Below are 16,096 nucleotides of genomic sequence, written 5' to 3' on the forward strand. Positions count from 1 at the left end.
TGTGATAGTAATATGAATTAGTATGTATGGTATGGGTGTGACAGTTATATGTACTAGTGTGTATGATATGTGTGTGATAGCAATATGCACTAGTGTGTATGGTATGGGTGTGACAGTTATATGTACTAGTGTGTATGGTATGTGTGTGATAGTAATATGCACTAGTGTGTATGGCATGTGTGTGATATTAATATGCACTAGTTTGTATGGTATGTGTGAAAAAAGTCAGTAGTTAAGAGCTTTAAGAGTTCAGTAGTTATAGTAATATGCACTACTTTCTATATTATGTGTGTGATAGTTATTTGCACTAGTGTGTGTGGTATGTGTGTGATAGTAATATGCACTAGTTTAGTTTATTTAATTGTATGTAATTGTAGTTAATTTATTTAATTAATTTATTGATAGTGTAGTGTTAGGTTTAATTGTAACTTAGGTTAGGATTTATTTTACAGGTAATTTTTTAATTATTTTACCTAGGTAGCTATTAAATAGTAAATAACTATTTAATAGCTATTGTACCTAGTTAAAATAAATACAAAGTTTCCTGTAAAATAAATATAAATCCTAAAATAGCTACAATGTAATTATTGGTTATATTGTAGCTATATTAGGGTTTATTTTACAGGTATTTAGCTTTAAATAGGAATGCTTTATTTCTCCAACATTGGTGTGTCCGGTCCACGGCGTCATCCATTACTTGTGGGATATTCTCCTCCCCTACAGGGAATGGCAAGGAGAGCACACAACAAGAGCTGTCCATATAGTCCCCCTCTGGCTCCGCCCCCCCAGTCATTCTCCTTGCCGCTCTGAACAAGCAGCATCTCCACGGGGATGGTGGAGGAGTTTGTGGTGTTAGTTGTAGTTTTTTATTCTTCTATCAAGAGTTTGTTATTTTAAAATAATGCTGGTATGTACTATTTACTCTGAAACAGAAAGAGATGAAGAGTTCTGTTTAAAAGAGGAAGTATGATTTTAGCAGCAGTAACTAAAATCAATTGCTGTTCCCACACAGGACTGTTGAGCTGAGAGAACTTCAGTTGGGGGGAACAGTTTGCAGACTTTTCTGCTTAAGGTTTGACTAGCCATTTTTCTAACAAGACTGTGTAATGCTGGAAGGCTGTCATTTTCCCTCATGGGGATCGGTAAGCCATTTTCTTAGACTCAAACAGAATAAAGGGCTTAGTATGGGCTATAAACACCTTTAGGGGCTAAATCGATTGCTTTATTTAAGTATTATATGCAGTTTGAAGTGAATTTCACACTTTTTTAATATTGGGGAACGTTTTTAGCACCAGGCACTTGTTAAGACACCTTCCCAGTCAGGAAGGGCCTTTCTCTGTAGTATGCAGAGCCTCATTTTCGCGCCATTACTGCGCAGTTACTTTTGAGTTCAGTACATGCAGCTGCATGTGTGAGGGTCTGGTATCCACTGAAAACGTTCCTAGAAGGCTTCAAATACCCCCCTGGGATTTGTGAAGTCGCAACAAAGGCTGTGGCTGGGACTGTAGGGGGGTTAAAATTGCAAACGGCTTTGGTTTCCACATTTTAAGGGTTAACAGCTTGAAAATTGGGGTGCAATACTTTGAATGCATTAAGACACTGTGGTGAAAATTTGGTAAAGATTGGATAATTCCTTCATAGTTTTTCACATATTCAGTAATAAAGTGTGCCCTGTTTAACATTTAAAGAGACAGTAACGGTTTTGTTTTAAAACGGTTTTTGTGCTTTATTAACCAGTTTAAGCCTGTTTAACATGTCTGTACCTTCAGATAGATCATGTTCTGTATGTATGGAAGCCAATGTGGTTCCCCCTTCAAATATATGTGATAATTGTGCCATAGCGTCCAAACAAAGTAAGGACAGTACTGTCACAAATAGTAAAGTTGCCCAAGATGATTCCTCAGATGAAGGAAGTAGACATAGTTCTACATCATCTCCTTCTGTGTCTATACCAGTTATGCCCGCGCAGGCGACCCCTAGTACTTCTAGCGCGCCAATGCTTGTTACTATGCAACAATTGACGGCAGTAATGGATAACTCCATAGCTAATATTTGATCCAAAATGCCAGCATTTCAGAGAAAGCGCGATTGCTCTGTTTTAAACACTGTAGAGCAGGAGGGCGCTGATGATAATTTTTCTGTCATACCCTCACACCAATCTGAAGTGGCAGTGAGGGAGGGTTTGTCAGATGGGGAAATTTCTGATACAGGAAGAATTTCTCAGCAGGCAGAACCTGATGTTGTGACATTTAAATTTAAATTAGAGCATCTCCGTGCATTACTTAAGGAGGTGCTATCTACTCTGGATGATTGTGACAATCTGGTCATCCCAGAAAAATTGTGCAAGATGGACAAGTTCCTTGAGGTCCCGGTGCACCCTGATGCTTTTCCGATACCTAAACGGGTGGCGGACATAGTGAATAAGGAGTGGGAGAAGCCAGGCATCCTCCTATATTTAAGAAATTGTTCCCAATGGTCGACCCCAGGAAGGACTTATGGCAAACAGTCCCTAAGGTCGAGGGGGCGGTTTCTACACTTGCCAAACGCACGACAATTCCTATTGAGGACAATTGTGCTTTCAAAGATCCTATGGATAAAAGATTGGAGGGTTTGCTTAAAAAGATTTTTGTACAGCAAGGTTACCTCCTTCAACCTATTTCGTGCATTATTCCTGTCACTACAGCGGCGTGGTTCTGGTTTGAGGAACTGGAAAAGTCGTTCAGTAGGGAGACTCCGTATGAGGAAGTCATGGACAGAATTCACGCACTTAAGTCATTTTATTTTAGACGCCGCTTTGCAGTTAGCGAGGTATAGCGGCAAAGAATTCAGGGTTTGCAATTGTGGCGCGCAGAGCGCTCTGGCTAAAGTCTTGGTCGGCGGATGTATTTTCCAAGACAAAATTGCTTAATATCCCTTTCAAAGGTAAGACCCTTTTTGGACCAGAATTGAAAGAGATTATTTCAGACATCACTGGGGGAAAGGGCCATGCCCTCCCACAAGATAGACCTTTCATGGCTAAGAATAAGTCCAATTTTTGTTCTTTTCGCAATTTCAGGAACGGACCGGCTTCCAACTCTGCAGCCTCTAGACAAAAGGGTAACGCTTCCCGACTAAACCAGCTTGGAAACCAATGCAAGGCTGGATCAAGGGTAAACAGGCCAAGAAGCCTGCTGCTGCTACCAAAACAGCATGAAGGGGTAGCCCCCGATCCGGGACCGGATCTAGTAGGGGGCAGACTCTCTCTCTTTGCTCAGGCTTGGGCAAGAGATGTTCAGGATCCCTGGACACTAGAAATAGTTTCTCAGGGTTATCTTCTAGAATTCAAGGAACTACCCCCAAGGGGAAGGTTCCACATGTCCCACTTATCTTCAAACCAAATAAGGAGACAGGCATTCTTACATTGTGTAGAAGACCTGTTAAAGATGGGAGTGATACACCCAGTTCCAACTGTGGAACAAGGTCAGGGATTTTACTCAAATCTGTTTGTAGTTCCCAAAAAAAAAAGAGGGAACTTTCAGACCAATTCTGGATTTAAAAATTCTAAACAAATTTCTCAGAGTTCCATCGTTCAAAATGGAAACCATTCGAACAATTTTACCTACAATCCAGGAGGGTCAATTTATGACTACCGTGGTTTTAAAGGATGCGTATCTACATATTCCTATCCACAAAGATCATCATCGGTTCCTAAGGTTCGCCTTTCTGGACAAGCATTACCAGTTTGTGGCTCTCCCATTCGGGCTAGCCACTGCTCCAAGGATTTTCACAAAGGTGCTCGGGTCCCTTCTAGCGGTTCTAAGACCAAGGGGTATTGCAGTGGCACCTTATCTGGACGATATTCTAATCCAAGCGTCGTCTCTTTCCAAAGCAAAGGCTCATACAGACATTGTTCTAGCCTTTCTCAGATCTCACGGGTGGAAGGTGAACGTAGAAAAGAGTTCCCTGTCTCCGTCGACAAGAGTTCCCTTTTTGGGAACAATAATAGATTCTTTAGAAATGAAGATCTTCCTGACAGAAGTCAGAAATTCAAAGCTTCTAAACGCTTGTCAAGTTCTTAACTCTATTCTGCAGTCTACCATAGCTCAGTGCATGGAAGTAGTAGGGTTGATGGTTGCAGCAATGGACATAGTCCCTTTTGCTCAAATTCATCTAAGACCATTACAACTGTGCATGCTCAAGCAGTGGAATGGGGACTATACAGACTTGTCTCCAATGATTCAAGTAGACCAGACAGGGAATGAGTTTCCGCTGACCAGAGTGGGTCATTGTCACGACCGACGCCAGTCCATTAGGCTAGGGCGCGGTCTGGAATTCCCTGAAAGCTCAGGGTCTATGGTCTCGGGAAGAGTCTCTTCTCCCGATAAACATCCTGGAACTGAGAGCGATATTCAATGCTCTCCGGGCTTGGCCTCAACTAACGAAGGCCGGATTCATATAGACAACATGACGACTGTAGCTTACATCATCCTTCAGAGGGGAACAAGGAGTTCCTTGGCGATGAGAGAGGTGTCCAAAATCATCAAATGGGCGGAGGATCACTCCTGCCACCTATCTGCAATCCACATCCCAGGAGTAGACAACTGGGAGGCGGATTATCTGAGTCGTCAGACTTTCCATCCGGAGGAGTGGGAACTTCACCCGGAGGTGTTTGCCCAGTTGACTCAATTATGGGGCATTCCAGACATGGATCTGATGGCGTCTCGTCAGAACTTCAAGGTTCCTTGCTACGGGTCCAGATCCAGGGATCCCAAGGCGACTCTAGTGGATGCATTAGTGGCGCCTTGGTCGTTCAACCTAGCTTATGCGTTTCCACCGTTCCCTCTCCTTTCCAGGCTTGTAGCCAGGATCAAACAGGAGAAGGCCTCTGTGATTCTGATAGCTCCTGCGTGGCCGCGCAGGACTTGGTATGCAGACCTGGTGAATATGTCATCGGCTTCACCATGGAAGCTACCTTTGAGACAGGATCTTCTAGTACAAGGTCCATTCGAACATCCAAATCTAGTTTCTCTGCAGCTGGCTGCTTGGAAATTGAACGCTTGATTTTATCCAAGCGTGGGTTTTCAAATTCAGTGATAGATACTCTGGTACAAGCCAGAAAACCTGTGACTAGAAAGATTTACCATAAAATATGGAAAAAATATATCTGTTGGTGTGAATCCAAGGGATTCTCCTGGAGTAAGATTAAAATTCCTAAGATTTCTGCTTTACACAAACGACTGGCAGCTGTGCCAGAGATACAAGCTTTTGTACAGGCTTTGGTCAGAATCAAGCCTGTTTACAGACCCATGACTCCTCCTTAGAGTCTAAATTTAGTTCCTTCAGTTCTTCAAGGGGTTCCATTTGAACCTTTACATTCCATAGATACCAAATTACTTTTCTTGGAAAGTTATGTTTTGGTTGTTATTTCTTCTGCTAGAAGAGTTTCTGAATTATCTACTTGTTCCTTCTCTGTGTCCGAATCCAGTTTCAAAGAAGGAACGTTTGTTACACAATTTAGATGTATTTCGTGCTTTAAAGTCCTATTTAGAAGCCACAAAGGATTTTAGACAAACCTCATGTTTGTTTGTCGTTTACTCTAGTAAGAGGAGAGGGCAAAAAGCTACTGCTACCTCTCTTCTTTCGAGAAAAGTATTATCAGATTGACTTATGAGACTGCCGGACGGCAGCCTCCTGAACGAATCACAGCTCACTCTACTAGGGCTGTGGCTTCCCATGAGCCTTCAAGAACGAGGCTTCTGTTGATCAGATATGTAAGGCAGAGACTTGGTCTTCTCTGCACACTTTTGCCAGATTCTACAAATTTGATACTTATGCTTCTTCGGAGGCTATTTTTGGGAGAAAGGTTTTGCAAGCTGTGGTGCCTTCTGTTTAGGTAACCTGATTTGCTCCCTCCCTTCATCCGTGTCCTAAAGCTTTGGTATTGGTTCCCACAAGTAATGGATGACGCCGTGGACCGGACACACCAATGTTGGAGAAAACTGAATTTATGCTTACCTGATAAATTACTTTCTCCAACGGTGTGTCCGGTCCACGGCCCGCACTGGTTTTTTAATCAGGTTTGAAAAATTTTCTTTCTCTATACACTACAGTCACCACGGCACCCTATGTTTTCTCCTTTTTCTCCTAACCGTCGGTCGAATGACTGGGGGGGCGCAGCCAGAGGGGGACTATATGGACAGCTCTTGCTGTGTGCTCTCCTTGCCATTCCCTGTAGGGGAGGAGAATATCCCACAAGTGATGGATGATGCCGTGGACCGGACACACCGTTGGAGAAAGTAATTTATCAGGTAAGCATAAATTCTGTTTTAATAAGAGTTAATTTATTTCGTTAGAATAAAATTATATTTAACTTAGGGGGGTGTTAGGGTTAGACTTAGCTTTAGGGGTTAATACATTAATTATAGTAGCGGCGAGGTCCAGTCGGCAGATTAGGGGTTAATACTTAAAGTTAGGTGGCGGCGATGTTAGGGAGGGCAGATTAGGGGTTAATACTATTTATTATAGGGTTTGCGAGGCGGGAGTGTGGCGGTTTAGGGGTTAATAACTTTATTAGAGTGGCGGCGAGGTCCAGTCAGCAGATTAGGGGTTAATAAGTGTAGGTAAGGTAGCGGCGACGTTGGGGGGGGCAGATTAGTGGTTAATAAATATTATGTAGGTGTCGGCGATGTTAGGGGCAGCAGATTAGGGGTACATAGGTATAATGTAGGTTGCGGCGGTGTCTGGAGCGGCAGATTAGGGGTTAATAGTGTAATGCAGGGGTCAGTGGTAACGGGGACGGCAGATTAGGGGTTAATAAGTGTAAGGTTAGGGGTGTTTAGACTTGGGGTACATGTTAGGGTGTTAGGTGCAGACTTAGAAACTGTTTCCCCATAGGAAACAATGGGGCTGCGTTAGGAGCTTAATGCTGCTTTTTTGCAGGTGTTAGGTTTTTTTTCAGCCCAAACTGCCCCATTGTTTCCTATGGGGGAATCGTGCACGAGCACGTTCTTCCAGCTAGCCGCTACCGTAAGCAACGCTGGTATTGAGAGTTGAAGTGGATGTAAATTATGCTCTACCCTCCCTTTTTGGAGCCTAACGCAGCCCTTCAGAGAACTCTAAATACCAGCGTTGTCTTAAGGGTGCGCTGGAAAAAAAGCAGCGTTAGCTACGCGGGTCTTTACCGACAAAACTCTAAATCTAGGCGTATGTTATCTGTGTGATAGTAATATGCAGTAGTTTCTATGGTATGTGTGTGACAGTAATATGCACTAGTGTGTATGGTATGGGTGTGACAGTTATATGGACTAGTGTGTAGGGTATGTGAGTGATAGTAATATGCACTAGTCTGTATGGTATGTGAGTGATAGTAATATGCATTAGTTTCTATAGTATGTGTGTAATAGTTATATGCACTAGTGTGTATAGTATGTGTGTAATAGTTATATGCACTAGTGTGTATGGTATGTGTGTAATAGTAATATGCACTAGTGTGTATGGTATGGGTGTGATAGTAAAATGCACTAGTTTGTATGGTATGGGTGTGACAGTTATATGCACTAGTGTGTATGGTATGGGTGTGACAGTTATATGGACTAGTGTGTAGGGTATGTGTGTGATAGTGATATGCACTAGTGTGTATGGTATGGGTGTTATAGTAATATGCACTAGTTTCTATGGTATGTGCCTGATAGTAATATGCACTAGTGTGTATGGTATGGGTGTGATAGTTATATGCACTAGTTTGTATGGTATGGGTGTGACAGTTATATGGACTAGTGTGTAGGGTATGTGTGTGATATTAATATGCACTAGTGTGTATGGTATGGGTGTTATAGTAATATGCACTAGTTTCTATGGTATGTGCCTGATAGTAATATGCACTAGTGTGTAGGGTATGGGTGTGATAGTAATATGCACTAGTTTCTATGGTATGTGTATGCTAGTAATATGCACTAGTGTGTATGGTATGTGTGATAGCTATATGCACTAGTTTCTATGGTGTGTGTGATAGTAATATGCACTAGTGTGTATGGTATGGGTGTGATAGTGATATGCACTAGTGTGTATGGTATGGGTGTGATAGTAATATGCACTAGTTTCTATGGTATGTGTGCGATAGCTATATGCACTAGTGTGTAGGGTATATGTGTGATAGTAATATACACTAGTATGTATTGTATGGGTGTGATAGTAATATGCACTGGTGTGTATGGTATGTGTGCGAGTAATATGCACTAGTTTCTATGGTATGTGTGTGATAGTAATGTGCATTAGTGTGTATGGTATGTGTGTCATAGTGATATGCATTAGTGTGTATGGTATGGGTGTGATAGTAATATGCACTAGTGTGTATGGTATGTGTGTGATAGTAATATGCTCTAGTTTCTATGGTATGTGTGCGATAGTAATATGCACTAGTGTGTAGGGTATGTGTGTGATAGTGATATGCACTGGTGTGTATGGTATGTGTGTGATAGTAATATACACTAGTGTGTATTGTATGGGTGTGATAGTAATATGCACTGGTGTGTATGGTATGTGTGCGAGTAATATGCACTAGTTTCTATGGTATGTGTGTGATAGTAATGTGCATTAGTGTGTATGGTATGTGTGTGATAGTGATATGCACTGGTGTGTATAGTATGGGTGTGATAGTGATTTGCACTAGTCTGTATGGTATGGGTGTGATAGTAATATGCACTAGTGTGTATGGTATGGGCATGATAGTAATATGCACTAGTGTGTATGGTATGTGTTAGTAATATGCACTAGTGTGTATGGTGTGTGTGATAGTAATAAGCATTAGTTTCTATGGTATGGGTGTGATAGTGATATGCACTAGTTTGTATGGTATGGGTGTGATAGTGATATGCACTAGTGTGTATGGTATGGGTGTGACAGTTATATGCACTAGTGTGTATGGTATGTGAGTGATAGTAATATGCACTAGTGTGTGTGGTGTGTGATAGTGATATGCATTAGTATGTATGGTATGGGTGTGATGGTAATATGCACTAGTTTCTTTGGTATGTGTGTAATAGTAATATGCACTAGTTTCTATGGTGTGTGGGATAGTAATATGCACTAGTGTGTAGGGTATGGGTGTGATAGTGATATGCACTAGTATGTATGGTATGGGTGTGATAGTAATATGCACTAGTGTGTGTGGTATGTGTGTGATAGTGATATGCACTAGTTTCTTTGGTATGTGTGTGATAGTAATATGCACTAGTGTGTATGGTATGTGTGTGATAGTAATATGCACTACTGTGTATGGTATGTGTGTGATAGTGATATGCACTAGTGTGTATGGTATGGGTGTAATAGTGATTTGCACTAGTGTGTATGGTATGGGTGTGATAGTGATATGCACTAGTGTGTATGGTATGGGTGTAATAGTGATATGCACTAGTGTGTATGGTATAGTTGTGATAGTGATATGCAGTTATATGCACTAGTATCTATGGTATGGGTGTGATAGTAATATGCATTAGTGTATTTGGTATGTGTGTAATAGTGATATGCACTAGTGTGTATGGTATGGGTGTGATAGTAAAATGCACTAGTTTGTATGGTATGGGTGTGAGTTATATGCACTAGTGTGTATGGTATGTGTGTTATAGTAATATGCACTAGTTTCTATGGTATGTGCCTGATAGTAATATGCACTAGTGTGTAGGGTATGGGTGTGATAGTAATATGCACTAGTTTGTATGGTATGTGCCTGATAGTGATATGCACTGTATGGGTGTGACAGTTATATGCACTAGTGTGTATGGTATGGGTGTGACAGTTATATGGACTAGTGTGTAGGGTTTGTGTGTTATAGTGATATGCACTAGTGTGTATGGTATGGGTGTGATAGTGATATGCACTAGTGTGTATGGTATGGGTGTAATAGTGATATGCACTAGTGTGTATGGTATAGTTGTGATAGTGATATGCAGTTATATGCACTAGTATCTATGGTATGGGTGTGATAGTAATATGCATTAGTGTATTTGGTATGTGTGTAATAGTGATATGCACTAGTGTGTATGGTTTGTGTGTGATAGTAATATGCACTAGTGTGTACGGTATGTGTGTGATAGTAATATGCGGTAGTTTCTATGGTATGTGTGTGATAGTAATATGCATTAGTTTCTATGGTATGGGTGTGATAGTGATATGCACTAGTTTCTATAGTGTGTGTGATAGTGATATGCACTAGTGTGTATGGGATGTGTGTGATAGTAATATGCACTAGCGTGTATGGTATGTATGTGATAGTAATATGCACTAGTGTGTATGGTATGTGAGTGATAGTAATATGCACTAGTGTGTGTGGTATGTGTGTGATAGTGATATGCATTAGTATGTATGGTATGGGTGTGATAGTAATATGCACTAGTGTGTATGGTATGGGTGTGATAGTAATATGCACTAGTGTGTATGGTATGGGTGTGATAGTAATTTTATGCACTAGTGTGTATGGTATGTGTGTGATAGTAATATGCGCTAGTGTGTACGGTATGTGTGTGATAGTAATATGCGGTAGTTTCTATGGTATGTGTGTGATAGTTATATGCACTAGTGTGTATGGTATGTGTGTGATATTAATATGCACTAGTGTGTATGGTATGTGTGTTATAGTAATATGCACTAGTTTCTATGGTATGTGCCTGACAGTAATATGCACTAGTGTGTAGGGTATGGGTGTGATAGTAATATGCACTAGTTTGTATGGTATGTGCCTGATAGTGATATGCACTGTATGGGTGTGACAGTTATATGCACTAGTTTGTATGGTATGGGTGTGACAGTTATATGCACTAGTTTGTATGGTATGGGTGTGACAGTTATATGCACTAGTTTGTATGGTATGGGTGTGACAGTTATATGGACTAGTGTGTAGGGTTTGTGTGTTATAGTGATATGCACTAGTGTGTATGGTATGGGTGTGATAGTGATATGCACTAGTGTGTATGGTATGGGTGTAATAGTGATATGCACTAGTGTGTATGGTATAGTTGTGATAGTGATATGCAGTTATATGCACTAGTATCTATGGTATGGGTGTGATAGTAATATGCATTAGTTTCTATGGTATGGGTGTGATAGTGATATGCACTAGTTTCTATAGTGTGTGTGATAGTGATATGCACTAGTGTGTATGGGATGTGTGTGATAGTAATATGCACTAGCGTGTATGGTATGTATGTGATAGTAATATGCACTAGTGTGTATGGTATGTGAGTGATAGTAATATGCACTAGTGTGTATGGTATGTGAGTGATAGTAATATGCACTAGTGTGTGTGGTATGTGTGTGATAGTGATATGCATTAGTATGTATGGTATGGGTGTGATAGTAATATGCACTAGTGTGTATGGTATGGGTGTGATAGTAATATGCACTAGTGTGTATGGTATGGGTGTGATAGTAATATGCACTAGTGTGTATGGTATGGGTGTGATAGTAATATGCACTAGTGTGTACGGTATGTGTGTGATAGTAATATGCGCTAGTGTGTACGGTATGTGTGTGATAGTAATATGCGGTAGTTTCTATGGTATGTGTGTGATAGTTATATGCACTAGTGTGTATGGTATGTGTGTGATAGTAATATGCGGCAGTTTCTATGGTATGTGTGTGATAGTAATATGTGGCAGTTTCTATGGTATGTGTGTGATAGTAATATGCACTAGTGTGTATGGTATGTGTGATAGTAATATGCGCTAGTGTGTACGGTATGTGTGATAGTAACATGCGGTAGTTTCTATGGTATGTGTGTGATAGTAATATGCATTAGTTTCTATGGTATGGGTGTGATAGTGATATGCACTAGTTTCTATGGTATGGGTGTGATAGTAATATGCATTAGTATGTATGGTATGGGTGTGATAGTAATATGCACTAGTGTGTATGGTATGTGTGTTTTAGTTATATGCACTAGTGTGTATGGTATGGGTGTGATAGTGATATGCATTAGTATGTATGGTATGGGTGTGATAGTAATATGCACTAGTTTCTATGGTGTGTGTGATAGTAATATATGCACTAGTATATATGGTATGGGTGTGATGGTAATATGCACTAGTTTCTTTGGTATGGGTGTGATAGTAATAAGCACTAGTGTGTATGGTATGTGTGTGATAGTGATTTGCACTAGTGTGTATGGTATGGGTGTGATAGTAATATGCACTAGTGTGTATGGTATGTGTTAGTAATATGCACTACTGTGTATGGTATGTGTGTGATAGCGATATGCACTAGTGTATTTGGTATGTGTACGATAGTAATATGCAGTAGTGTGTGGTTTTTGTGTGATAGTTATATGCAGTAGTGTGTATGGTATGTGTGTGATAGTAATAAGCACTAGTGTGTATGTTATGTGTGTGAGAGTGATATGCACTAGTGTGTATGGTATGTGTGTGATAGTGATATGCACTACTGTGTATGGTATGTGTGTGATAGCGATATGCACTAGTGTATTTGGTATGTGTACGATAGTAATATGCAGTAGTGTGTGGTTTTTGTGTGATAGTTATATGCACTAGTGTGTATGGTATGTGTGTGATAGTAATAAGCACTAGTGTGTATGTTATGTGTGTGAGTGTGATATGCACTAGTGTGTATGGTATGTGTGTGATAGTAATAAGCACTAGTGTGTATGGTGTGTGTGATAGTAATATGCACTAGTGTGTATGGTATGTGTGTGATAGTAATACGCACTAGTGTGTATGGTATGTGTGTGATAGTAATACGCACTAGTGTGTATGGTATGTGTGTGATAGTAATAAGCACTAGTGTGTATGGTATGTGTGTGATAGTAATAAGCACTAGTGTGTATGGTATGTGTGTGATAGTAATAAGCACTAGTGTGTATGGTATGTGTGTGATAGTAATAAGCACTAGTGTGTATGGTATGTGTGTGATAGTAATACGCACTAGTGTGTATGGTATGTGTGTGATAGTAATAAGCACTAGTGTCTATGGTATGTGTGTGATAGTAATAAGCACTAGTGTGTATGGTATGTGTGTGATAGTAATAAGCACTAGTGTGTATGGTGTGTGTGATAGTAATATGCACTAGTGTGTATGGTATGTGTGTGATAGTAATACGCACTAGTGTGTATGGTATGTGTGTGATAGTAATAAGCACTAGTGTATATGGTGTGTGTGATAGTTATATGCACTAGTGTGTATGGTATGGGTGTGATAGTAATGAGCACTAGTGTGTATGGTATGTGTGTGATAGTAATAAGCACTAGTGTGTATGGTATGTGTGTGATAGTAATATGCACTAGTGTGTATGGTATGTGTGTGAGAGTGATATGCACTAGTGTGTATGGTATGTGTGTGATAGTAATAAGCACTAGTGTGTATGGTATGTGTGTGATAGTAATATGCACTAGTGTGTATGGTGTGTGTGATAGTAATATGCACTAGTGTGTATGGTGTGTGTGATAGTAATATGCACTAGTGTGTATGGTATGTGTGTGATAGTAATAAGCACTAGTGTGTATGGTATGTGTGTGATAGTAATAAGCACTAGTGTGTATGGTGTGTGTGATAGTAATATGCACTAGTGTGTATGGTATGTGTGTGATAGTAATAAGCACTAGTGTGTATGGTGTGTGTGATAGTTATATGCACTAGTGTGTATGGTATGGGTGTGATAGTAATAAGCACTAGTGTGTATGGTATGTGTGTGATAGTAATATGCACTAGTGTGTATGGTATGTGTGTGATAGTAATATGCACTAGTGTGTATGGTATGTGTGTGATAGTAATAAGCACTAGTGTGTATGGTATGTGTGTGATAGTAATAAGCACTAGTGTGTATGGTGTGTGTGATAGTTATATGCACTAGTGTGTATGGTATGTGTGTGATAGTAATATGCACTAGTGTGTATGGTATGTGTGTGATAGTAATAAGCACTAGTGTGTATGGTATGTGTGTGATAGTAATAAGCACTAGTGTGTATGGTATGTGTGTGATAGTAATATGCACTAGTGTGTATGGTATGTGTGTGATAGTAATATGCACTAGTGTGTATGGTATGTGTGTGATAGTAATAAGCACTAGTGTGTATGGTATGTGTGTGATAGTAATATGCACTAGTTTCTATGGTTTATGTGTGATAGTAGTTTGCACTAGTGTGTATGGTATGTGTGTGATAGTAATATGCACTAGTGTGTATGGTATGTGTGTGATAGTAATAAGCACTAGTGTGTATGGTATGTGTGTGATAGTAATAAGCACTAGTGTGTATGGTATGTGTGTGATAGTAATATGCACTAGTTTCTATGGTTTATGTGTGATAGTAGTTTGCACTAGTGTGTTTGGTATGATTTGATAGTAATATGCACTAGTTTCTATGGTTTATGTGTGATAGTAGTTTGCACTAGTGTGTTTAGTATGATTTGATAGTAATATGCACTAGTTTCTATGGTTTGTGTGTGATAGTAGTTTGCACTAGTGTGTATGGTATGTGTTTTTATAGTATGCACTAGTGTGTATGGTTTGCACTAGTGTGTATGGTATGTGTTTTTATGGTATGCACTAGTGTGTATGGTTTGCACTTATATAATTGGCATGCACTAGTGTGTATGGTATGGTTGTGATAGTAGTGTATCTGGGATTTATGTGATAGCAGTATGCACGATTGTGTAATATACATGTAACTGTGCAGCCTTATCCCAAATTTCCCTTGACTTCCTCTTCCATACGAGGTGCATGTAGATGTTAAGCACCGCGTGGTCAGCACCCCAGCCTTCATGTGTAACGCCCCCCTGCACAAAATCTTTGATGGAATCGGTGCAATGGTCCAGGGGGTGCTCAGACTCACAGGGAAGTGATGTGCGCACACAGCTTTGTTCTGTTAATAAGCACAGCAGCTGTAAAGTGACTGTAATATGCTATTGCACACACCGTGCTTCTGATGACAATAATAATAATACAAAGTGATGACACCCACGCTGTCGGTGAATATGACAGACAGACACTGGGAACCCCCATCTGCCCAGCAATAAATGCTACTTTTGTGTGTGCATACTCTGTGATTTCTGCTCAGCACCTCATCCAGTAGAATAAAAGGCAAATAGCTTACTGATGTGTTTTAAGTGTTTATTGCTCAGTAAACAAATCTGTGATTAAAGAAATATAATTTTCTTTCTAATGGCAGTGGGAGTCCACGAAATCCATTCATAACCTATGGGAACTACTTTACCTGGCTACCAGGAGGAGGCAGACACACCCCCAAATAGAACTTTGAAATAACCTCCCTCTTACCTTCCCTCCCAGTAATTCTTTGCCTCGTTTCATGGAGGTAGGCAGAGAGAGGTGCTTTGCTGAAGATTCTGATGTTATTGTCCTCAATGGATTGTTTCCTGCAAGAGAGGGCAGGGGAGTAGTTGATGTATGCTCTTGGTAGAGTTTTGGCGTATGCTAGCTTCTGGATGTCGCTGGGAAGTTTCCATGCCTCCTCCAATGTGTTTCAGCTTTCATCCCCTCTAGCAAACAGTCACCTAGATTACAAGTTTTGCGTTATGGTGCGGTACAGCTATACCGCTGAAAAATTGGCCATTACGCGTGGAATGACAAGTCTCCTGTATTACAAGTCACACCGGTATAGCTATACCACAAGCATTTTAGCCTGTAACGCATGATCCATTCCGCACTCAAAAAATGACGCTTGAGTGTGGGATTTTCCATTGCGCCGTATTACAAGTTGTGCATTCTGGCTAAAATGCTTGCGTTCTAGCCTATACCAACACAATCCATTCCGCGATCTGAGACCAGTAGTTATGGATTTTGCAAAACAAAAATGTTTCACAAAGTTCATAACTATAAAATGTTACAAAGTACACTTACACCCATAAACTACCTATTAACCCCTAAACCGTCACCCTCCCGCATCGCAAATACTATATTAAATGTATTAACCCTTAATCCACCGCCCACCTACATTGTGACTATTAAATAAACCTATTAACCCCTAATCCACCGCCCACCCACATAGCCAACACTATATGAACCTATTAACCCTTAAACCACCAGCCCCCCACATCGCCAACACCATAATTAAGTATTAACCCCTAAACCGCCAGCCCCCCACAGCGCAACTAATAA

General features: G+C 40.4%; 1 protein-coding gene across 2 annotated transcripts in view; it reads left to right on the forward strand.

Annotated features, from left to right (window-relative positions):
- GATD3 (glutamine amidotransferase class 1 domain containing 3) overlaps positions 1–15,073 on the forward strand; it is a 134,344-nt gene extending 119,271 nt beyond the window's left edge. For both annotated transcript variants that reach the window (XM_053705712.1, XM_053705713.1), the window contains one exon: positions 14,695–15,073. In XM_053705712.1, the coding sequence (XP_053561687.1) occupies positions 14,695–14,823 (129 nt within the window). In that variant the 3' untranslated portion in view covers positions 14,824–15,073. The remainder of the gene's footprint in view (positions 1–14,694) is intronic.
- The last annotated feature ends 1,023 nt before the right edge of the window (positions 15,074–16,096 follow it).

Source organism: Bombina bombina, chromosome 3 (assembly GCF_027579735.1).
Source record: "Bombina bombina isolate aBomBom1 chromosome 3, aBomBom1.pri, whole genome shotgun sequence".
Lineage (NCBI taxonomy): Eukaryota > Metazoa > Chordata > Amphibia > Anura > Bombinatoridae > Bombina > Bombina bombina.